The following is a 23,931-nucleotide window of genomic DNA, read 5'->3' on the forward strand; positions in this document are numbered from 1 at the left end:
CAAAAGTTGAATAAGGAAACTATAGAACTCAATAACACTATTAATAACCTAGACCTAATTGACATATATAGAGTATACCACCCAACATCAAGCAGTTACACTTTTTTCTCAGCAGCACATGGATCCTTCTCAAAAATAGATCATATATTATGTCACAGGGCAACTCTTAGACAATATAAAGGAGTAGAGATAATACCATGCATCTTATCTGATCATAATGGAATGAAACTGAAAATCAATGATAAAAGAAGGAAGGAAAAAGCATACATCACTTGGAGAATGAACAATAGGTTACTGAATGATCAATGGGTTATAGAAGACATCAAGAAGGAAATTAAAAAATTCTTAGAGATAAATGAAAACACAGACACAACATATCGGAATCTATGGGACACATTGAAAGCAGTTCTAAGAGGAAAATTCATTGCTTGGAGTTCATTCCTTAAAAAAAGAAAAAACCAACAAATAAATGATCTCATACTTCATCTCAAAATCCTTGAAAAAGAAGAGCAAAACAACAGCAAAAGAAGTAGAAGGCAAGAAATAATTAAAATCAGAGCTGAAATTAATGAAATCGAAACAAAAGAAACAATTGAAAAAATTGACAAAACTAAAAGTTGGTTCTTTGAAAAAATAAACAAAATCGACAGACCCTTAGCGATGCTAGCGAAGAGAAGAAGAGAGAGAACTCAAATTACTAGCATACGGGATGAAAAAGGCAATATCACAACAGACACTTCAGAAATACAGAAGATAATCAAAAACTATTTTGAATCCTTATACTCCAATAAATTAGAAGATAGTGAAGGCATAGATAAATTTCTTAAGTCATATGATCTGCCCAGATTGAGTCAGGAGGATATAGAAAACCTAAACAGACCAATATCAATTGAGGAAATAGAAGAAACCATAAAAAGACTACCAACTAAGAAAAGCCCAGGTCCAGATGGGTATACAGAAGAATTTTACAAAACCTTTAAAGAAGAACTAATACCAATACTTTTCAAGCTACTTCAGGAAATAGAAAAGGAGGGAGAACTTCCAAATTCATTCTATGAGGCCAACATCACCCTGATACCTAAACCAGACAAAGACACTTCAAAGAAAGAAAACTACAGACCAATATCTCTAATGAACCTAGATGCAAAAATCCTCAATAAAATTCTGGCCACTCGGATACAAAAACATATCAAAAAAATTGTACACCATGATCAAGTAGGATTCATCCCTGGGATGCAAGGCTGGTTCAATATACGGAAATCAATAAATGTTATTCACCACATCAATAGACTTAAAAATAAGAACCATATGATCATCTCGATAGATGCGGAAAAAGCATTCGACAAAGTACAGCATCCCTTTATGTTCAAAACTCTAGAAAAACTAGGGATAACAGGAACATACCTCAATATTGTAAAAGCAATCTATGCTAAGCCTCAGGCTAGCATCATTCTGAATGGAGAAAAACTGAAGGCATTCCCTCTAAAATCTGGAACAAGACAGGGATGCCCTCTCTCTCCACTCCTCTTCAACATAGTTCTCGAAACACTGGCCAGAGCAATTAGACAGACGAAAGAAATTAAAGGCATAAAAATAGGAAAAGAAGAACTTAAATTATCACTATTTGCAGATGATATGATTCTATACCTAGCAGACCCAAAAGGCTCTACAAAGAAACTATTAGAGCTAATAAATGAATTCAGCAAAGTGGCAGGATATAAAATCAACACGCATAAATCAAAGGCATTCCTGTATATCAGCGACAAATCCTCTGAAATGGAAATGAGGACAACCACTCCATTCACAATATCTTCAAAAAAAATAAAATACTTGGGAATCAACCTAACAAAAGAGGTGAAAGACTTATACAATGAAAACTACAGAACCCTAAAGAGAGAAATAGAAGAAGATCTTAGAAGATGGAAAACTATACCCTGTTCATGGATAGGCAGAACTAACATCATCAAAATGGCGATATTACCAAAAGTTCTCTATAGGTTTAATGCAATGCCAATCAAAATCCCAACGGCATTTCTTGTAGAAATAGAGAAAGCAATCATGAAATTCATATGGAAAAATAAAAGACCCAGAATAGCAAAAACAATGCTAAGCAAGAAGTGTGAATCAGGCGGTATAGCGATACCAGACTTCAAACTATACTACAGAGCAATAGTAACAAAAACAGCATGGTACTGGTACCAAAACAGGCGGGTGGACCAATGGTACAGAATAGAGGACACAGAAACCAATCCACAAAACTACAACTATCTTATATTTGATAAAGGGGCTAAAAGCATGCAATGGAGGAAGGATAGCATCTTCAACAAATGGTGCTGGGAAAACTGGAAATCCATATGCAACAAAATGAAACTGAATCCCTTTCTCTCGCCATGCACAAAAGTGAATTCAAAATGGATCAAGAAGCTTGATATCAAATCAGAGACGCGCTGTCTGATAGAAGAAAAAGTTGGCTACGATCTACAGTCGGTGGGGTCGGGCTCCAAATTCCTCAATAGGACACCCATAGCACAAAAGTTAATAACTAGAATCAACAAATGGGACTTACTCAAACTAAAAAGTTTTTTCTCAGCAAAAGAAACAATAAGAGAGGTAAATAGGGAGCCTACACCCTGGGAACAAATCTTTACTCCTCACACTTCAGATAGAGCCCTAATATCCAGAGTATACAAAGAACTCAAAAAATTAGACAATAAGAGAACAAACAACCCAATCAACAAATGGACCAAGGACCTGAACAGACACTTCTCAGAGGAGGACATACAGTCAATCAACAAGTACATGAAAAAATGCTCAACATCTCTAGCAGTCAGAGAAATGCAAATCAAAACCACCCTAAGATACCATCTCACTCCAGTAAGATTGGCAGCCATTATGAAGTCAAACAACAACAAGTGCTGGCGAGGATGTGGGGAAAAGGGTACACTTGTACATTGCTGGTGGGACTGCAGATTGGTGCAGCCAATTTGGAAAGCAGTATGGAGATTTCTTGTAAAGCTGGGAATGGAGCCACCATTTGACCCAGCTATTCCCCTTCTTGGTCTATTCCCTAAAGACCTAAAAAGAGCATGCTACAGGGACACTGCTACATCGATGTTCATAGCAGCACAGTTCACAATAGCAAGACTGTGGAACCAACCTAGATGCCCTTCAATAGACGAATGGATAAAAAAAATGTGGCATTTATACACAATGGAGTATTACTCTGCATTAAAAAATGACAAAATCATAGAATTTACAGGGAAATGGATAGCATTAGAGCAGATTATGCTAAGTGAAGCTAGCCAATCCCTAAAAAACAAATGCCAAATGTCTTCTTTGATATAAGGAGAGTAACTAAGAACAGAGTAGGGACGAAGAGCAGGAGAAGAAGATTAACATTTAACAGGGATGAGAGGTGGGAGGGAAAGGGAGAGAGAAGGGAAATTGCATGGTAATGGAAGGAGACCCTCAGGGTTATACAGTGGAGTGGGTAGAGAGAGAGGAGGGGAGGGGAGGGGAGAGGTGGGGAGGGGGGAGGGGGGAGGATGGGAAAGGCAGCGGAGCACAACAGACACTAGTATGGCAATTTGTAAATCAATGGATGTGTAACTGATGTGATTCTGCAATCTGTGTATGGGGTGAAGGTGGGAGTTCATAACCCACTTGAATCAAAGTGTGGAATATGATATGTCAAGAAATTTGTAATGTTTTGAACAACCCACAATAAAAAATTTTAAAAAAAAAGAAAATAAGATACACCTACTATACTTCCCTTTCGCAAAAAATAAAAATAAATACAAATTATCATATACCAAGAAATCACCGTCAACCAAAAATGAATAGCACCTATTACTATAATTACAAGGCTGATATAAAGAAAGGCATCATGAGTGAAGGGTTGTCTAGAATGAGGGTTGGAACTGCCAGTATAAAAATGAATGAGTCCCAGGCCAGGTGTGGTGATATGTAACTGTAGGCCAGATGCTTGGGAGTCTAAGATGGGACAATCACTTGAGTCCTAAGTTCAAGACAAGCCAAACTCAGTCCTCAAAAGGCTGTCCAGAAGCCTACTGCTATACAGGTAACAACAGAGAGGAGCAGGAGCACTATCAGCAGTCATATTAGGCAGAGTATGTGATGTAGGAATGAGGTCAGAGGCAGAAGCCAGCACATGAATTTCCTCTGGATTTTATCTCACAGGATGTAGATGATGCAGAGCCCTGTGACTTTGAACCAAACTGATTCTTCTTATAATTTGAAGCCTTTATTACAAGGTATATGGCCAGAGTTTGGGAAAGTCTAGCCATGGGATGGAAGATGACGAGTTAAGTAATTCCCATGGGAACTAAGCCCACCTTAGCCTCAGAACTCAGACAAGTAACAAGTAACCAGCCAAGCAGCCTCATAGACCAGCTAGTTAGTGCACATCACATGGCCAACTGTGTCTGTCTATACTGTAAGTGCTAAGTGCTTTGGGAGACAGTTTGGCTGGATGGCTCAGGACCACTGGCAGGGTAAAGAAAAGGTGCTGGCTTCTACTAATCCTCAGGAAACCCATTTTGTGTGGGCCACAGTCATGGCAGCACCACTGATGATGCATGGTCCCAGTGGAAAGATAGAATCAAATCATGCAATGTGAGTATTCGCCAGTGTTTTAATCAATATTTTATTTTCATAGCATTTATGAACTAAAAATTCAGCTCGTTTATCCCAAGAAATGTACTAACAAGAGAAAGAGGATAAAAATTCGTCATCTACCTTCCTTTGCAGACAGGAAGCATATTTGAGCCCGGGCTGAACACAGAGCTCCAGGCTTGCTCTGGATCCATGTTCAAGGGACCAACTGCTGCTGCTGCAGAGCTGGATGCTCTCTCTGGTGTCCCACCAGACTGCTGGGGCTAGGAAAGAGAAACATATCCCAGTTCTTCTCCTTGGGGCAACAGCAGCTCTTGCCCCTAGATTTTCCCTCATGGTGCACAATTCCTCCCTGCCTGGGCTTAGACCTGCCTCATACAGCATGCCCAGACAGAGGGATGAGAGGCTGGCTTCAGTCCCCATTGAGAAAGAGATCCTGGGGAGGTGAGTCCAGGTTTAGAGCACTCTGTTCACAGCATCTCACCTACCAGGAGTCTCCATGTGTGTGGGTGAGCTTTCTGTCCCTATATCAAACACTCATGGTAATCAACCTAGAAAGAGAAAAGGGTTATGTTGGCTCACAGCCCTCTAGAAGTTTCAGCCTATGATTGGTTAGCCCCATTCCTTTTGGGCCTGGAGAAGGTAGCACATCATGGTGGGAGTGTATTATGAATCAAATTGTTCTCCTCATGTCCATATACAAAAGAAAAAGGAAGGGGCTCAGGCCCCACAATTCCCTTCAAGGGCACATCCTCAGTGATCTAAGACTTCCCACTAGTCCCACCTCTTAAAGGTCCCACCATCTCCCATTAGCACCAAGCTGGGGACCAAGCCTTAAACACATGGGTCTTTGAGAGGCATTTAAGATCCAGAATGTAACAGTACTGTGAGGAGGTGAATCCCAAAGCTTTTCCATAGTCTTGAGTTGACAAAGATGCAGCTTTACTCCGCAGATACCAGATAATGCTCTTGGTGCATTACTTTTTCATAATAGATGAAAGTTCTAGAAGCATATTCTGAAAGAGATAAGAAACCAAAAACAAATAAAATATATCCAAAAGGCTTGTAAAAATCTTCCCTGCCCACCCACCTGGACCTCTGTCATAAATGCCAGGGACCCAAACAAAACATATTGCAGAAGATAACTCCCAGATGCTTGGGAGTCTAAGATGGGATAATCACTTGAGCCCTAAGTTCAAGACAAGCCAAACTCAGTCCTCAAAAGTCAGGCACAGGGTGGTAAAAAAAAAAAAAAAAATCAAGCTTGAAGCTGAGCACAGTGGTACATGCCTGTAGTCCCAGCAGTTCGGGAGGCAGGAGGATCATGAGTTCAAAGCCAGCCTCAGCAAAAGTGAGGTGCTAAGCAACTCAGTGAGACCTTGTCTCTAAGTAAAATACAAAATAGGGCTGGGGATGGGGCTCAATGGTGAAGTACCTCTGAGTTCGATCCCTGATAACCCCCCCGCCCAATTCAAGCCTGGCCCCAGCCCACTCTCTGGCTTTCTGTCTCAGCATGTAATCTCTTGCTCCTCACATGCTTACACCATTCTGGTGCCATCTGCTATGAGATCTTCACCAAAGCCAGTCTGATACTGGTGCCATATCCTTGAACATCCAAAACTGTGAGCTTAAATACCTTTTTATAAAAGGTCTAGCCTCAGGTATCTCATTATAGTAACAGTAAATTGACAAATACAATGGTATTAGGCAGAAGGGAGAAGTGTTATTGTTTTTTCAGGAACAATTCTTCTCAGTGCACTCATCTCCTTAATGTCCCAAAAGAATGGAAGAGTTCACAGGGCAACTTCTTCATGCCAAAATCTCCTTCTCCTTAAAGTCATGGCTCTGAATTCCTGCAAAATGGAGTCACCTGGGTGCTTTATAAAATATTAGTGGCCCAGCAGTGGGAATACTCAATGATAGAGTATGTGCTTAGCATGTTCAAGGCCTGGGTTGGATTCCCAGTCAGGAAGGAAGGAAAGAAGGAAGGAAGGGAAGAAGGAAGGAAGGGAAGAAGGAAGGAAGGAAGGAAGGAAGGAAGGAAGGAAGGAAGGAAGGAAGGAAGGAAGGAAGGAAGGAAGGAAGGAAGGAAGAAGGTGGTACTGGTGCCCAGTTCCAATCTCCAGAGATTCTTACTGAGAGGCGTCTTTGAAAGACCCTGTAGTGGTGGGAATTACTTCTCCCACAGCATTCCTCACAGGTGAAGACACCAAGTAATGGGGGAAATCAGTCCAGAGGGCAGCATGAGTTCCTAAAACCCAATAAGACTTCTTCCCCATGTTCACTCAGCCAGACTGAAAGGCTGCTCTCTATGCTTAATTAAGTCCATCCTCAAAGAGTTGACTCTGATAGAAAGTTGTTCAGCAGCCAAAGGGTCTGAATTTGAGGATTTTGTTGATTGCAAGGTAAATGTCTGCAAATAGGAAATAATAGTTCTATCAGATAGCTTTTCTGACTTTATAAAACATGATGAATTTCTTTGATAGTACAATTCCCTGTAACTGGAAGGGGATATGTCAAAAGTGACAGAGCAATTGTGGTCCTACTAGGAATCATTCTTTCTGAAAAGTTAATTGCTACAATCAGAATGTATCTGATTGATTCCTAGAAATTATGCTATCTGGGACCTAATATACACAGCAGAAAAAGCAGTTTAGCCAGGTACAGTGGTGCACACCTATAATCCTAGTGATTCAGGAGGCTGAGGGAGGAAGATTTCAAGTTCAAGGTCAGCCTTGGCAAGTTAGCAAGACCCTGTACTAAAATTTTCAAAAATTAAAAGGGCTATATATGTAGCTCAGTGGTAGAGCACCCCTGGATTTAATCCCCCAGTACCACACACACAACAAAAAGTTTAAGTCCCATATATTAAAAGTGAATGATCATAATTCTCTATATGCTATATGAGGTTTTTTTGTTTGTTAGTTAGTTTTCTTTTGTTTTTGGAGTACTGGAGCTTGAACCCAGGGCCTCACATGTACTAGGCAAGTGCTCTACTACTGAACCACATTCCAGCCCTATCTTTCTAATGAAAGATCCTTCTGTCTGCAGAAAATATCATACGGCAGCCACAGTTCTCTGAAGTTGATATCCGTGGCCTCAAGGCCTAACTCTTCCTACCATTTTTTGATTGATATAGCTTGTCAACACCATAAGAGGTTTGGGAAAAGGTGATTTATTATTAAGAAAGCTCTATGTCCAAAGGCATTACTTACAATTCCTAGAAATATAAAAAACAGAGAAGAAAGAGAAAAAAATGAAATAAGAAAGAGGGTTCTGTTCTGGCATGTAAGAAGCTTAGAAATAACCACTTTGTCTAAATTATGAGTAAAAAGCTAATAAACTTGAAAAATCCAAAATTCCTTTTATGAGTGAGAGAAGAGAGGCCACAAGGAAAACCACAGCCCCCATAATTAGAGAGACAGACAGGCAATTCAGAAAAATTGCGACTTCCCAAAACATAAATCCATGAACATCCCTTGCAGGAACCAGAGCCAGGGTAGAGAAACCTAAACTGTACCTGACAAATTCCTAGAGCCTGAGAATGGACAGATCTGAGAATTAAAAGCTTCAGGGAAACTCAGTCATGTGGGGACTCCCATGCTGTCATGAGTTTTATCTCCTGAAGCTCTCAACAGATCCTCAAAGTGACTACCAGAGAAAAATCCCTTCCCACTTCTTGCATAGGAAGAGGAAAAGTAATCCTTTTTGTGGTACTGGGTGTTTTACCCCTGAGCTACATCCACAGCACTGCCCCACCCCACTTTTTACTTTGAGACAGGAGCCCACTAAGTTACTTGCTAAATTGCTGAGCCTGACCAGGATCTTGCAATCCTCTTGCCTCAGCCTCCTGAGATGCTGGGATTACAGGTGTCTTCCACCACACCCAGCAAAAGTAGTTGTTTAAGGAACTTTGTTCTTATTAACAAGGCCTGCCATCAGGAGTTAGGACTCAGAGTCTTAACTTCCCAGGGCTTTCTCAGAGCCTAATCTACCTAGGAGAAAGGAAATGCCCAATTCCTGCTCCTTCTAGCCATCCTATCACACTCAAGGGCAGGAAAAATAAATACCAAAAAACACTGGTGAAGTTCACCATCCAGTGGCACAAGCTCACCAAAAGACTAAGGCCTCATCATGGAATTATAGAATGTTTTCCCTACCCCACATCTTACATCACACCACTAAACATCTGTATACTAGCTTCCTGTCACCCATACATAATGTCTAGATTTTAAACAAAAAGAAAAAATTACAAGACATACTAAAAGACAAAAAAAACATAGTTTGAAGAGACTAAACAAGTGTTAGAACAATTGTTAGATTTGACAGGAATGTTGAAATTCTCAAATCAGAATTTTAAAATAAGTATAACTAACATGCTAAAGGCTCTAGTGGAAAAAGTAGATAGCATGCAAGAACAGACAGGTAATGTAAACAGGGAAATGGAAATTCTAAGAATCAAAAAGAAATGCTAGAGATCTAAAACACTGTAACAGAAATAAAGGATGGCTTATTAGTAGAATGGACATGGTTGAGGAAAAAATCTCTGAGCTTGAGGATGTGAAAATAGAAACTTCCAAAACTAATACACAAAAAAGAGGAGAAACAAGGAACAAAGTATTCAGGCACTGTGGGATAAATACAAGGGACATAATGCAAATATAAGCCAGAACAAGAAGAAGGAAATTTAAGAAAGAGAAGCCATTTTAGAAGCAATAATGACTGATAATTTCTTCATTTTAATATTAGACACTAAACCATATATCAGTAAACTCAGAAAACACTCAACAAGATAAATGCCAAAAATTTATACCCACATATATTATATCCAAACTTCAGAAAATTGAAGATAAAGAAAAAATCTTGTAAGAAGCCAGATTGAAAAAAAAACCCAACTCTCCATAGAAGAGCAAAGATAAGAATTATATCTTACTACTTATCAGAAACCAGGCATGTAAGAATAGAGTGAAACATTTAAGACATTAAGCGGAAAATACCACCAAGCTAGAATTCCTTATCCTTTGAAACTACAAAAATGAAGAAGAAATACTTTCTCAAACAAACAAAAGTTGATGAAATTTCTTGTTAATAGACTAACCTTGGGCTGGGGATGTGGCTCAAGCGGTAGCACACTCGCCTGGCATGCGCGGGGCGCTGGGTTCAATCCTCAGCACCACATAAAAATAAAATAAAGATGTTATGTGCACCAAAAACTAAAAAATAAATATTAAAAAAATAGACTAACCTTGCAAGAAATGTTAAAAGAGATTCTCACAATGGCCTTGGTGACACACACCTATAGTTCCAGCTACTCAGGATAATGAAGTGGGAGGATCACTCAAGCCCATGAGTTTGAGACCAGCTTGTGCAAAATAGAAAGACCACCTTCTCAATAATACAAATGAGGGCTGGGGTTGTGGCTCAGTGGTAGAGCACTTGCCTAGCACTTGTGAGGCACTGGGTTCAATCCTCAGAACCATATAAAAATAAATAAATAAATAAATAAATAAAGGTATTATTGTGTCCGTCTACAACTAAAAATATTTTTTTAAATACAAAAGAAAGTTATTCAGTGAGAAGGAAAATGATATAGGTCCAAAATCCAGATCTATGTAAAAAGAAAGCACTGAATAAGGAATAATTGAAGGTAAAATGAAAATATTTTTTAGTTTTTTCAGTTCTGGGTATTGGACCCAGGACCTTGTGCATATTAGACAAGCACTTTACCACTAAACCACATCCCAATTCAGTCTTTCTTATTCTTAATTTATGTAAACAGATAACAATTTGTTCAGAATAATAATAGCAACATATTCAATTATTTGTACTGATGTGTATGTGCTCCTATATGTATGAAATGAATGACAACAATGATCCAAGGGAGTGGAAGGATGCATTAAGAAAATATTATTATTAAGAGTTACTTGCATTACAATGAAGTGGCATGGTGTTATCTGAAGGCAAAAATTTTAAACTGTAAATATATATTGCAAACTCTAGGACAATCATTTTTAAAAGTTTTTTTATAAAGTATAATAGAGCCAGGTGTGGTGTGCATGTCTGTAATCCCAGCAGCTCAGGAGACTGAGGCAGGAGGATTGCAAGTTCAAAGCCAGTCTCAGCAACTGCAAGGCACTAAGCAACCCAGTGAGAGCCTGTCTCTAAATAAAAACACAAAATAGGGCTGGGATGTGACTTAGTGGTCAAGTGCCCCTGATATCAATCCCTGGTACCCCCCCAAAAAAAGTACAATTGATATGCAAAGAAAGTAGAACCATAAAAAGCAAAAAAAAAAAAAAAGTGTGGAAGACAAAAATAAAAATAAAGAAAAGGGCAGTGAATAGAAAACCAACAGAAATTTGGTTGATATTAATGCAACTATATCAACCATCACTTTAAATATCAATGTCTAACTATTGCACCAATGAAAACACAAAGATTTTCAGAGTGGATCACAAAACAAGATCCAAAAAAAAAATAATAAGTTGGCAACAAGAAACTCACTTTAAGTATAAATATAGGTATGAACCAAACACAAAGGGATGGAGAAGATGTACCATCTAACACTAATCAAAATAAATCAGGAGTAGGTCTAAATACTTCAGAGCAACCAGAGTTATCAGAGATGAATAGAGGCACAACATAATAATAATGGTGCCAACTCCAAGAAGATACAGTTCTTAATGTGTATGTTCCTAACAACAGAACATCATAATAAATGAGGCACACTGTGGATGTAACTCAGTAGTAGAACACTTGCCTAACATGTTCAAGTCCCAGGTTCAATTCCCAACACCCCACCAAACGCCAAAAGAGCCAAACACTGCTAGAACTGCAAGAACAAACAGATGAATCCACTGTGACAGTTGGAGATATTAACATTGCTGTGTCAGAAATGGACACATCCAGCAAGCAGAGAAGCAGAAAGGATATAGCTGAACTCAACAGCACCATCAATCAACTAGACATAATTGGTATCTAAAGACTATTTCATCCAACAATAACAAAATACATATTCTTCTCAAGTTTACATGAAACACTTATCAAGACAGACTACATTCTAGGAATTAAACACACACCTTAACATATTCAAAAGAATAAAAATCATACAGTGACTGCTCTCAGACCACAACAGAATTAAACTATAAATCAATAAGGGAAACATCTGTACATGTCCTATCAACATTAAAAAGATTATAATGGAATATTATTAATAACTCTATGCCCACAAATTTGATAACCTAGAAGAAATGGACCAATTCTTTAAAAGACACAATCTGCCAAAACTCACACAATAAGAAACAGGAAATGTGAGTATGCCTGAATCTATTTTGAAAATTGAATCAAGCCAGGTGGAGTAGCTCACACTTCTAATCCCAGTGGCTCAGAAGGCTGAGGCAGAAGGATCGTGAGTTCAAAGCCAGCCTCAGCAACAGCAAGGTGCTAAGCAATTCAGTGAAGGCCTGTCTCTAAATAAAATACAAAAAAGGGCTGGGGATGTGGCTTAGTGGTTGAGTGCCCCAGTACCTCCAAAATTGAATCAATAATAACCTTTCAAAACAGAAGGTACCAAGATCAGATGGATTCATTGGTGAATTCTACCAAAGTCTTTAATTCTACCAAACTTTTAATAATTTAAAGAAGAAATTTTATCAGTTCTCTACAATATCTATCTCATTATACAAGGTCTGCATTACCCTAATACCAAACAAAAACATATGAGAAAACCACAGACCCCAATATATCTTATGCACACAGAAGCAAAAATCCTCAGTATGGCTGGGACATAGCTCAGTGGTAGAGCATATGTTTGCATGCATGAAGCTCTGGGTTCAATCTCTAGCACCAAAAAACAAACAAAATAAAAAAAAATCTTCAACAAAATATTAGCAAATCAAATTCAAGAATGTGTGAAAAATATATACACCATGATAAAGTGTGCTTATATTCCAGGGTGCAAGGCTGGTTCAACATCCCAAAATTAATGTAATCCATCACATCAATAGTCTATAAAAGAAAAATCACATGTCATATCTTTAGCTACAGAAAAATTATTTGATAAAATCAAACTACTGTTACTTATTTTTTTAAATTTTAAAAAACTAGAAATAGAGGTAAAATTCAACTTGATAAAGAACGTCTTGAATACAGCTAGTATCATATTTAGTGGTGAGAAACTTGAAGTTTTCTCACTAAGATCAGGAGCATTGATGTTTCTAGATCTTACTTGAAGTCCTAGAAGATGCAATAATACAAAAAAAGGATTAAAAGGCATATAGGTTGGAAAGGAAGAAATAAAGCTATTTTATGTGGAGACAATATAGTCATTCATTTAGAAAATACAAAATAACTGACTAAAGTACTCTTGGAGTGGTCATTGCAAAGAAATCAAAGTAGTGTGGTACTAGTGAACAAATAGACAAATATATTTATGGAACAGAATAGAAAGCTCAGAAACAAACCTATGTAAATACAGCCAACTGATCTTTAGTGACGGAGCAAAGATAATACAAAGAGGAAGTCTTTTCAACAATGATACTGAAATAGCTGGACATCCAAATGAATCTAGATAAATACCTTGCACCCTTCACAAATTGTCATATAATGAGAAATGCAAATTTTTAAAACTATGAGAAAATAACAGAAAAAAAAACCTAGATTGCCTTAGGTTTAATGACTTTGTAGATATACCACTGGAGGTAAGATCCATGAAAGAAATCATTGATAAGCTGAACTTCATTAAAATTAAAGATTTTGCTGTGCAAAAGAGAATGAGATGACAAGTCACAGCCTGGTGGGAATGCTTGCAAAACTCTCATCTATGGGGGTAGGAAAGATGGTAGATGAGATAAATATCATTACCCTAGGTACATGTATGACTGTACATGTTTTGTATGACTCTACGTTACATACAACCAGAGAAATGAAAAGTTGTTCCATTTGTGTACAATGAATGGAAATGCATTCTTCTGTCATGTATAACTAATTTGAACAAATAAATTTTTTTAAAAAACTCACATCTGATAACAAAGAACTATTTTTCCAAAATATACAAAGAACTCTTAAAATTCAACAATAAGAAAACAAACAATCCAATTAAAACCTGGACAAAAGACCTAGACAGATGCCTCACTGAAGAAGATATATAGATGATAAGTAATCATATGAGAAGATGTTCAACATCATATGGTATTAGGGAATTTGAAATTAAAAAAAACAAAGAGATGCCATTACCCAATGGCCAGAACTCAAAACACTGTCAACACCGAATGCTAACAAAGATGGGGAACAACGGGAGCTCTCATTCATGTGTTGTAGGAATGAAAAATGATATCTACTTTGGAAGACAGTTTGACAGGTTTTTTATTATTTTTATTGATTTTTTTAAATAAATGACAGTGGAATGAATTACAATTCATATTACACATATACAGCACAATTTTTCATACCTCTGGTTGTATATAAAGTATGTTCACACCAATTTGTGTCTTCATATGTGCACTTTGGATAATGATGAGTTTGACAGTTTAATACAGAACTAAATATTCTCTTACCATATGATTCAGCAATCATGTTCCTCGATATTTAACCAAATGAACTAACTGAAAATTATAGTCATACAAAAAGCTAGACATAGATGTTCATGGCCACTTTATTCAAAATTGCCAAAACTTGAAAGCTAACAAGATGTACTTCAGTAAGTGAATGGATAAACTATATCACATCCAGAAAATAAAATATTATTCAATGACCAAAATAAGTGAGTTATCAAAACATTAAAGGGCATGGAAAATTAAATGCATAATACTAAGTGGAGAAAATCAATCTGAAAAGACTATATATATACTGTATGGTTGCAACTATTTGACATTCCGGAAAAGTTAAGACTATGGTAATACATCTGTAGTTTCCAGAGGTTACAAGAAAGGAAAAAATGAATAAATGGAGCACAGGGGATTTTTAAGGCAGTGAAATTATTCTGTACAATATTATAATGGCAGGTACTTGCCATTATACATTTGTCAAAATATAAAGAATGTACAATACCAAGAGTGAACCCAAATGTAAAATATGAACATTGAGTGCTAATCATGTCAATGTAGGTCCATCAGTTGTAACAATTGTACCACTCTGGCGCAGGATGTCAATAGCAGAGGAGAGTTGGGGGTGGGGTATGTGGGAACTCTCTGAATTTTTTATTTAATTTTGCTGTGAACCTAAAACTGCTCTAAAAAAATAAAGCAGAGTATTTAAAACAAAAAAACACTGCAACATTCAGAGTCAAACATGCCTGCTATGTTTGGATGTTGTTTTTCTTCCCAAAGGTTCATATTTTGGAAGTTTAATCCCCAAAGTGGCAGTGGTGGGAGGTAGTGTGGAACCTTATGAAATGAGGCCTAGTGGGAGGTACTTAGGTCAATTGGAGGGGTGCCCTTAGAAGATCATTGGATTCCATCTCTGCCACCCATGGCTTCCTGTTGCAAGCTGTGAACCTTCCTTACACATGTACCTCCATTGTGATGTGATGCAGCCAGGAGAGGCCCCATCAGAATCAAGCAGATGCTAGTGCCCTACCCTTGAATCTCCAGAGTCATAAGCTAAATACATGTCTTAATAAAGTTAGCCAGCCCCAGATATTTCATTCTAGTAATTCAAGCTGACTAATACAATGTCTGTTTAGACATTTATGTCCTTTGGTGGGAATTGTGGTGCTGGCGAACAAACTCAGGGCCTATTGTGACAGCAAGTACTTTCTAAACTGCAAACCTGATTCAGTCCTTTCTCTGCTTCACATTCCGTATTGATTCTACATTGTCAACCTATGAGACCTCCATGTTCATTCTCCAAATTTCCCTATCTCCACAGCCCTCTTACCACCCCCTGATCCAGCCACCCACAGATCCCCAGATAGTTCTGTGTCATGCAGCCTTTGTACTGCCTTTTCTACCAGGATAGCCCTCTTCGATGTACTCCAGTCCTCCCAGTTCTGTAGAAACTCACTACATCTTTCAAAATCCAGTTTAAAGTAACTTCAATTGTAGAAGCTTTCCCTGACCCATCCATACAGAATTGATCACTCCCTCACCAACCCACTTATTCCCACTAACATGGTATGGCACCTTACACTTGATTATGCTAACATGTTCATCTATCTAACTTTCCTAACTATGCTCTAAGCACTTTCCCCCAGATTTTTGTACTGAGGACTAAATCCAGAGGCACTTTACCACTAAGTTACACCCCCAGACATTTATATTTTGTATTTTGAGATAGGATCTTGTTAAGGTGCTTAGACTGCCCCAATTTACAATCTTCCTCACTTATCCTCTCTAGTTGTTGGGATTGCAAGTGTGTGCCACTATGCCCAGCTATACTCTGAGCCTGAGCCCTTTGTTGGAAGGAAATGGTATTTTATTCATTTATATACCAGTACTTATAAGAGTGATTAGTACAAAGTATGGTTTCTAAACTTTTATTTTATTAATTTAATGAATTGAATTAAATTGAAGGTATTGAATGGATTTACTTTTTCATGAATTAATCTCCCTCCACACACCTCTCTCTTAACACATATATATATACACACCAGGAAAGAGGAAAAGGAAAGAGGTAGTCAGAGTGGACCAGCTCTTGTTCCGTAATCAATATGGCTGTCTGTCTACTTACCATTGATGTTCTGTGGCCAGTAGCTGAGGGCAGAGGTGAGGGGCTGTTTTCCCGGTGTGAAAAATTCAAGCAGGTGCTATTCAGAGAACTGGAGCTTCCTGAGTCACTGCACAGCTGTCCTTTTTCAGACAGCAATCTGGACAGAAAGCTAATCTTGCGACTGCCTGAGCAAGATCTGTCTATCCAGACACCACTCTCTCTCACACTGCCATCACTCCCTTTGAAGTGACTGCGCATATCTGTGAGAGGTTCACCTGAGGATTCCAGGTCCTGGGATTGCTCCCATGTTCGTAATGCATATGATGGACAGTGTTGAGAGGCCACCGTTGCACCTAGCCAGGATTGGGACACTGTATTCCTTAAGCCAAAGGAGGAATGGCAAGGTTGCTGTCCTGGGTGCTGAATTCTGGCTTTGCCGTCCTGAGGACATGGGCTATGGATGTGGAGCTGTCCGTTGTGCTGATCTTTCTCAGTGCAGTCTCTTTTGCTACAGGAAGAATCTACATCAAATTGCGGGGGCTGTGGGATTTGCCAGATGGATTTAGACTTTGGAACGTTGACTTGGATGACTTTCTGTTGATTATTGGTTTGAAGTGGAGAGATTCTTTCAGGTAAGGAGGAGCAAATCGTACATGGTTGGGTCCTTGAATATTTCTTCAAATGGAATGGAGGGCCTCTCTCATTCTCAATGCTCCCACTGCTGGATTTCTCATAAAGTGCCCTCATGATTTTCCTGATGCCCAGATGAAATATTTCCAGGATATTGAGTAATAAGGAGATGGCTGCAATGCTGTGCATAAAGAGCATGAAAATGGTCTTTTCTGTGGGCCTGGATACAAAGCAATCCACTGCATTGGGGCAAGGAGGTTTAGTACATTTGTATAGGGGGCGCATTTGAAACCCATAAAGAATATATTGGCCTATCATGAACCCTACTTCCAGTACAGATCTGGTCAAAATATGTAAGACATATGTACGCAGCAGACATCCTTTCAGAGGGACTTTATAGATCCTCTTTTGCTCCTCTAACCTCTTCAGTTCTCTATCTATCCTTTGTTGCTCCTCCAAGTCAAGCTCTGGATTCTCCATTTGGACTCTAAGGTGTGACTTTCTCCTATGTCTCTCTTTCTCAAAGTCCCTGAGCCTATAAAGTGCATGGCCCATATACACCAGAGAAGGAGATGATACAAAGATGATCTGTAAAACCCAGAATCTGATCAAAGAGATAGGGAAAGCATCATCATAACAGATATTGTTGCAACCTGGCTGCTGGGTGTTGCAGGCAAATGCTGACTGTTCGTCATCCCAGACATCCTCAGCAGCCACACCAAGTACCAGCATTCGGAAAATGAAGAGAATGGTCAGCCAGATTTTCCCCACTATTGTTGAGTGGGAGTGAACTTCCTCTAAGATGCCACCCAATAAGTTCCAGTCCCCCATGGCTAGAGACTAATGTCTGAAATATACAGAAAACACTGAGGTTAATAGCACCCACAGATGTAATCTATAAAGGCATATGCTTATAAATACAGCAGCTTCCTTTTCATGTCAGCAACACTGCAAATGATTTTCCAGGTCCATGCTTGATGAAACAGAATTTTTCCAAGGAATATTGTTTTTTTGGAAAAAAAAATTTTAAAGACTCTCCACAATCTAACTCAATTTAGTTCCCATCCTCTTCTACTCTCCCACACAGCATGCCTGCCATTCCACTATACTCTGTATTCTCCATATTTGCACAATGCATTCCCATTCCACAATTTTTTCATTTTTCTATTCCTCTGAAATGCCCCATTTATTATAGATCTGATGGGATCTTAAATAAGTCTCAACTCCTCAAGAATTTTCCCAAGTTGGAGTTATTTTTCCCTTTCATAAGTTTCTACAACCTCTCATGTGGCATTGTACTTAGATGAGTTTTGCAATGTTTGTGTCTTATGTCTCCCTTCCCAAAAAGGTACATCCCTTGCAGATAGCAACTTCTTTCTGTAGCATTATAGTCTTTGCACGCACACACACACACACACACACACAAATCAATATATAATAGTGGGTTGAATGGTCTTTTTATTTTAAGATTTTGTTCCTTTACTCTATCAATGAAATAATTGCCAAAAGGAAAAGAAAAGTAGATCCTTATCATATATTATTTATGTTTTTCATGGTAGGATAAATTATAAATAATGAAAATAGAAATCAGCCAAGTAAGTCCTCAAAACTGGCTCAGATCAGGGTAGCAGTAAGGATTAGGCAGAAAGAAACAGTATGAGCAATAACATACAATTACATCCACTAAGGTATATCTGGATCATCATGTCTTCATGGAAAGTTTGCTAACTTAGAGGAAAAGTGAAAACAAACTGCTTCTTTAGCCAGCTTGGGACATAGGAAAAAAAACAAGGCATAGCTAACATGAACAAGTTACTTTATTTAGCCTGAAAAAATATATTATCTTTCAAATTTCAACATGGCTAAAATGCTTGGTAAGTTAAAGGTTTCTAAGATATAGCTGGATGCAGTGACACACACCTGTAACTCTAGCTACTTGGGAGGCTGAGACAGAAGGATTGAAAGCTCAAGGCCAGGCCGGGCAACTTAGTGAGACCTTGCCTCAAAATAAATTAAAAAGGGCTGGGGATATAGCTCAATGGTAGAGCACTTACCTAGCATGCATGAGGCCCTGAATTCAATCCCTAATACCCCTGCCAGAAAATATTTCTAAGATATATAAGACTTTTAGATATGAAAGACACAAAGGAAAAATAGGAAAATGTAATTTAGTTAAAGTAGACCATGAAACATTTTTCCACTTTAATAATTTATCCATTCAATAATATTTACTAAAATATTACTATCACCTAGGCATTGTGGCAGATGTCAGGAACTCAATAACAAGCATGATAAATCTGTGCCCAACTCTCACAGTACTTGATCACTTAGAATTCTCACTAACCTATAAAATGGAACAAGACTGAAAAGACAAAAATTAATATCAACCAGAAAAATATAAAAGGCATGGAGGCTGAGGCAGGAGGATTGCGAGTTTGAGGCAATTGAGAAAGACCCTGCCTCGAAATAAAAAATGAAAACATTTTTCATGAGAATGTAGCTCAGTGGTAGAACACCCTTGGATTCAATCCCCAGTACCAAAGAGAGAGAGAGGAAAAAAAATCCTTAGAGTTTTCCCCAAACACAAAAATAAATTCCAGATGTAAAAATATATTAAATGTGAAAAATTAAGTCAAAAGAGTATTAAAATATATTATAAAATAATATATATATTTTATAAGGATAGACTTTCTGAGCAGATCCATGCTAGAAATTATAATTGGAAAAAATACAGATTTTTACACAACAGAACTGAATGGCAAAAAGTGGAGATGTCCAGAAGGCATTTGAACCTAAAGAACAACAACAATAAAAGTAGATTTAAAAATTTTGGATTTATACCTCGTTGATTGAAGAAACAATTTCCTAAGTTTATTCTGTTCATAAAGTGTTAAGGTCTTTTCTCATAATTATTCTTCTAAAAATTTCTATCATTACCCTTTATTTTTTAAATTTCCATTAGCACTTCAAAAAATCTAGAACTTCAATTTTATATAAAAATCCTGCAATGGGAAAGCTAACTTATTTCAATTTACTTATTCTCTATTTGGCAATCCTAAACTCTAATCCTTCTTTCTGTCACTCTATTATTTGTGGAAATTTATATTTTAAAATAAAAGAAAACTGGGCCTATATGAAAAATAGAAATTAAATCTACATGTTAGTATGCAAGAGGAAGTTCCTTTAAACAAGTAGCCCTGTTTTCTAAAAAGAACTTCTTTTTTACTATTACATAACTGTAGGTCCTAGAAATATTCTCAATTTTCTTTTATTAACAAATATTAATTTACCATGTCCTACCTGAAAAGCTGGTAATTCTTTTCTGCATTTAATTTCAGTTCTTATATTTCTAGTTCAATAGGAATTTCCTAAATAATTCACATAAGCAAGACAGTCCACATATTTATTTGTCACTTACCGTAAGGTTGGTGGGGGAAATCACCATTGGACTCCAATAACCTTAAAGTTGCAACATGTATGGTTAACTAGTGGAACAACTGCTGATGGCTGCAGATATAAAGGCTCTAGTCAGGTGACTGTGGGGCCCTAGTCCAGAACAAGCACAGTAATTTTGATCAATGTACTCTAACCTAATTTTCTCCCAAGTTTCAAAATATTCTTTGATGCTTTACAATTTTTAGTATTTTTTTTAGTTGACACTAAGCTGAGACCCTTTCTGGTATATTTCAATTGGAAACCAAAAGTGAAATGAAGGAGAATTTCCCTTTCTCGTTTGTGAATGATTATGGTGATTTGAATTTTGGTGCATTTCTTTCAGTCCATTGATTGCTCTGGGAATCAATACTCGCAGATCGATGAGTCATGTCCAATTTCATAAACAACTGCCTGGAGTGAACATCTAATGTGAACAAATAATAACGAAATGACAATCAAGCCCAAATATTCTTGCAAATCATATTAAAAGAAGAAACATCTCAAAGGGGAATAATAATTTTTACAACACTGAAGGGGTGTGTGACTATCTGTAGATCATGCATTCTAGCAATATTCTATTAGGCCAAACACACAGCTCAGGAAAATATTTTTCTTTTTCAAAATAGAATCTGAAAGTCAATAGTAGCCTCAGAATCTGGGTCATATTTTTGTAGAGAAAGAATTTGAATCCCAGAAATGTCAGATTATTTGCTGAGTGTGGATAAAGACTAGTTCTCCTACTTCACAATCTGCAGCATCTTCCACTAGTCATATTACAAGTACATAATCTTACTGTCATCTTAGAAGAGTCAATAGCAAATGGCAAAGGCATATCTAGAACCCAACGGTGGTTTCAATTCTCAGCTCCTTGGCACATTTCTAAATTTTTCATTTTCCATATATAATATAAAAGTGCAAAAAATTACTGATAGTTTGTATCATCTACCTATTCTATTTTTGAACACTTAATTTTAAAGATTATAATGAAAGGTAGACACATGAGAAGGTTAAACTTACACTAGCCTCAAGTACAAGTTGATTATCAGAATTAACTAGAGGTGAAAAGATATGTATTTGGCCAGGAGCAGTGGCACACACCTGTAAACCCAGCAGTTCGGGAAGCTGAGGCAGAAGGATCCTGATTCAAAGCCAGCCTCAGCGATAATGAGGCACTAAGCAACTTAGTGAAACTCTGTCTCTAAATAAAATACAAAATAGGGCTGGAGAAGTGACTCAGTGGTCGAGTGCCCCTGAGTTAAATTCCCGGTATCCAAAAAAAAAAAAAAATGTATTTGTGGGTTTTTTAATTTCATATTAGACTTATTAGTTATTCATGATGTAGAATCTATTTTTGTTTATTTATACAAACATGGAATATATCTTATTCTAATTAGGATCCAGTCTTGTGGATGTACACAATGGTGAGAGTCACTGTGGTGTATTCATATATGTATATTGGAAAGTCATGTCAAATTCATTCCATTGTCTTTCCTATTCCTATCCTCCCTCCCTTTCCTTCATTTCCTTTTGTCTAATCAACGGAACTTATATTCTCCCCACCCTCCTTATTATGGGTTAGCATCCACATATCAGAGAAGACATTCAACCTTTGGTTTGGGGGGATTGGCTTACTCACAAAGTCATTTTTATTTATTCCTAATATTCTGTTGTGTATATATACACCACATTTTCTTTATCCATTCATCTGTTGAAGGGCACCTAGGTTTGTTCCATAGTTTAGCTTTTGTGAATTGTGCTGCTAAAAACATGGAAGTGGCTGCATCACTTTGGTATTCTGATTTTAACCCCTTTGGATATATTCTGAAGAGTGGGATAACTGGGTCAAATGGTGGTTCTATATTCCTAGGTTTCTGAAAAATCTCCATACTGCTTTTCAGAGTGGTTGGACTAAATTGCAGTCCCACCAACAATTTATCAGTGTACCCTTTTCTCCACATTAAGATGTGTATTTTCCTAGTATTGGGTACACTGTTCAAGAAAGTCCTCAAAATTTAACTATTAAATTCACTGGAAAAATAATGAATTTAATATCTTTAATGCATGTTCTTGAAGTCAAAACATTAAAATTAAATGTGGCATTTATACACAATGGAATATTACTCAGTATTAAAAAATAACAAAATCATGGCATTTGCAGGGAAATGGATGGCACTAGAGCAAATTATGCTAAGTGAAGTTAGCCAATCCCTAAAAAACAAATGCCGAATGTCTTCTCTGATATAAGGGAGGTGACTCAAAACAGAGTAGGAAGGAAGAGCATGAGAAGAAGATTACCACGAAACAAGGAAAAGAGGAGGGAGAGAAAGGAAGGGAGAAGGGGACTTGCACGGAAAACGGAAGGAGACCCTCATGGGTTCACAAAATATATATATGATGGTGTGAGGGGGAAGGGAAGAAAAGAGAGAGAGAGAGATAGATAAGTGTCACAGTAGAATGAGTAAAGAATAGTGATGGAGGGGAGGGCAGGGGAGGGGGGATAGGGAGGGCAGCAGAATACAACTGACACTAGGATTGCTGTATGTATACACATGGATGTATAACCAATGTGATCCTGCAATCTGTACATGTGGAGAAATGAGAATTCATACCCTATTTGAATCAAATGTATGATACGTCAAGATCATCCGTATTGTCTTGAGCAACTAATAAATAAATAACATTAAAATTATTCATTAATGCACAGAATAACTTGGAAAGGTATACAAGAAATTACTAATATTAGCACTCTTGAGGGAAGGTAACTGGATGACTGAGGAAGAGGTGAGATGAATATTTTTACCCAGTATCTTCTGTATAGTGAATGTATTACCTACTCAAGAAAATGGATGTTTAAACTAGAAAACAAAACAAAAGTATATATCTAATTTTTAACTAAGTAAAAATTTTATTATGAGACATAAAGTTTCCTTAAAATTTTTAATCTTCCACAGGTAAATCTGATCACTTTATTCTTGAAGACTTTCAGCAAGTGAGTGGATATCTTAAAGGCAGAGGCCCAGAGTGGGTGACACTCTCATAATGTCACAGCAATAATCCGAAATAATGTCCTGATAAGGTAAGATTGGGATTGCACTGCTTCTGGGAAGGAGGAGGAGTGAAGCAGTAAATAGACACTGATGGCTGAGGGGCACTGACATAGAGAATAAGATTTTCTTTCAAATTTCCTATTCTCATTCTACCAAAATTTATGTTGCTAATAGATCCAACATTCAAATAGCCAGGAACATTAAGGTTAGAGGGAAAAACCATTTCAGGATAAAGAAAGGCAAAAGATTCAAAAAGGTGCATTCAGGGTTCTACCAGCTCCACTGCCTTTGTGCAAGTAGTTCAGTGGCAGAGAGGGTGCTTAGCATGTGTGAGGAGGCCCTGGGTTCATTTCCTAGCATGCATGAAACAACAACAACAACACACCAGTATTTACCATGGTACTTCATTTACACCTGGTGATATAAGTTCCCTGTGGGTAAAAAATGTCGTAGGCTTTAGGTGCAGCTGTTAAAAATTTAGGATTGTGAAAACTAATATAACAAAGAGAAAATAAGCATAACAGAGATTGGCAACAGC

At 37.6% G+C, this 23,931-nt stretch overlaps 1 protein-coding gene across 6 annotated transcripts; it reads right to left on the minus strand.

Annotated features, from left to right (window-relative positions):
* Window positions 1–4,650: 4,650 nt before the first annotated feature.
* Window positions 4,651–22,269, minus strand: Gja10 (gap junction protein alpha 10). Of its 6 annotated transcripts, XR_006849082.2 has the most exons (4): window positions 16,303–20,302; window positions 5,521–5,651; window positions 5,124–5,186; window positions 4,651–4,898 (listed from the first exon to the last, which is right to left on the minus strand). XR_006849082.2 is itself a non-coding variant. In XM_046431330.2 (2 exons), exons 1-2 carry the CDS (start codon window positions 17,740–17,742, stop codon window positions 5,613–5,615), a joined length of 1,479 nt encoding a protein of 492 aa, XP_046287286.1. In that variant the 5' UTR covers window positions 17,743–20,302; the 3' UTR covers window positions 4,651–5,612. The 6 variants fall into 6 exon arrangements, 1 of the variants encoding a protein (XP_046287286.1); XR_006849083.2 differs by lacking the exon at window positions 5,124–5,186; XR_006849081.2 differs by having other exon boundaries at window positions 4,651–5,186.
* Between the last annotated feature and the right edge of the window lie 1,662 nt (window positions 22,270–23,931).

This window comes from Marmota monax, unplaced genomic scaffold (genome assembly GCF_021218885.2).
Source record: "Marmota monax isolate L192 unplaced genomic scaffold, Marmota_monax_Labrador192_F-V1.1 WCK01_AAM20220418_F8-fsc00013, whole genome shotgun sequence".
NCBI lineage: Eukaryota > Metazoa > Chordata > Mammalia > Rodentia > Sciuridae > Marmota > Marmota monax.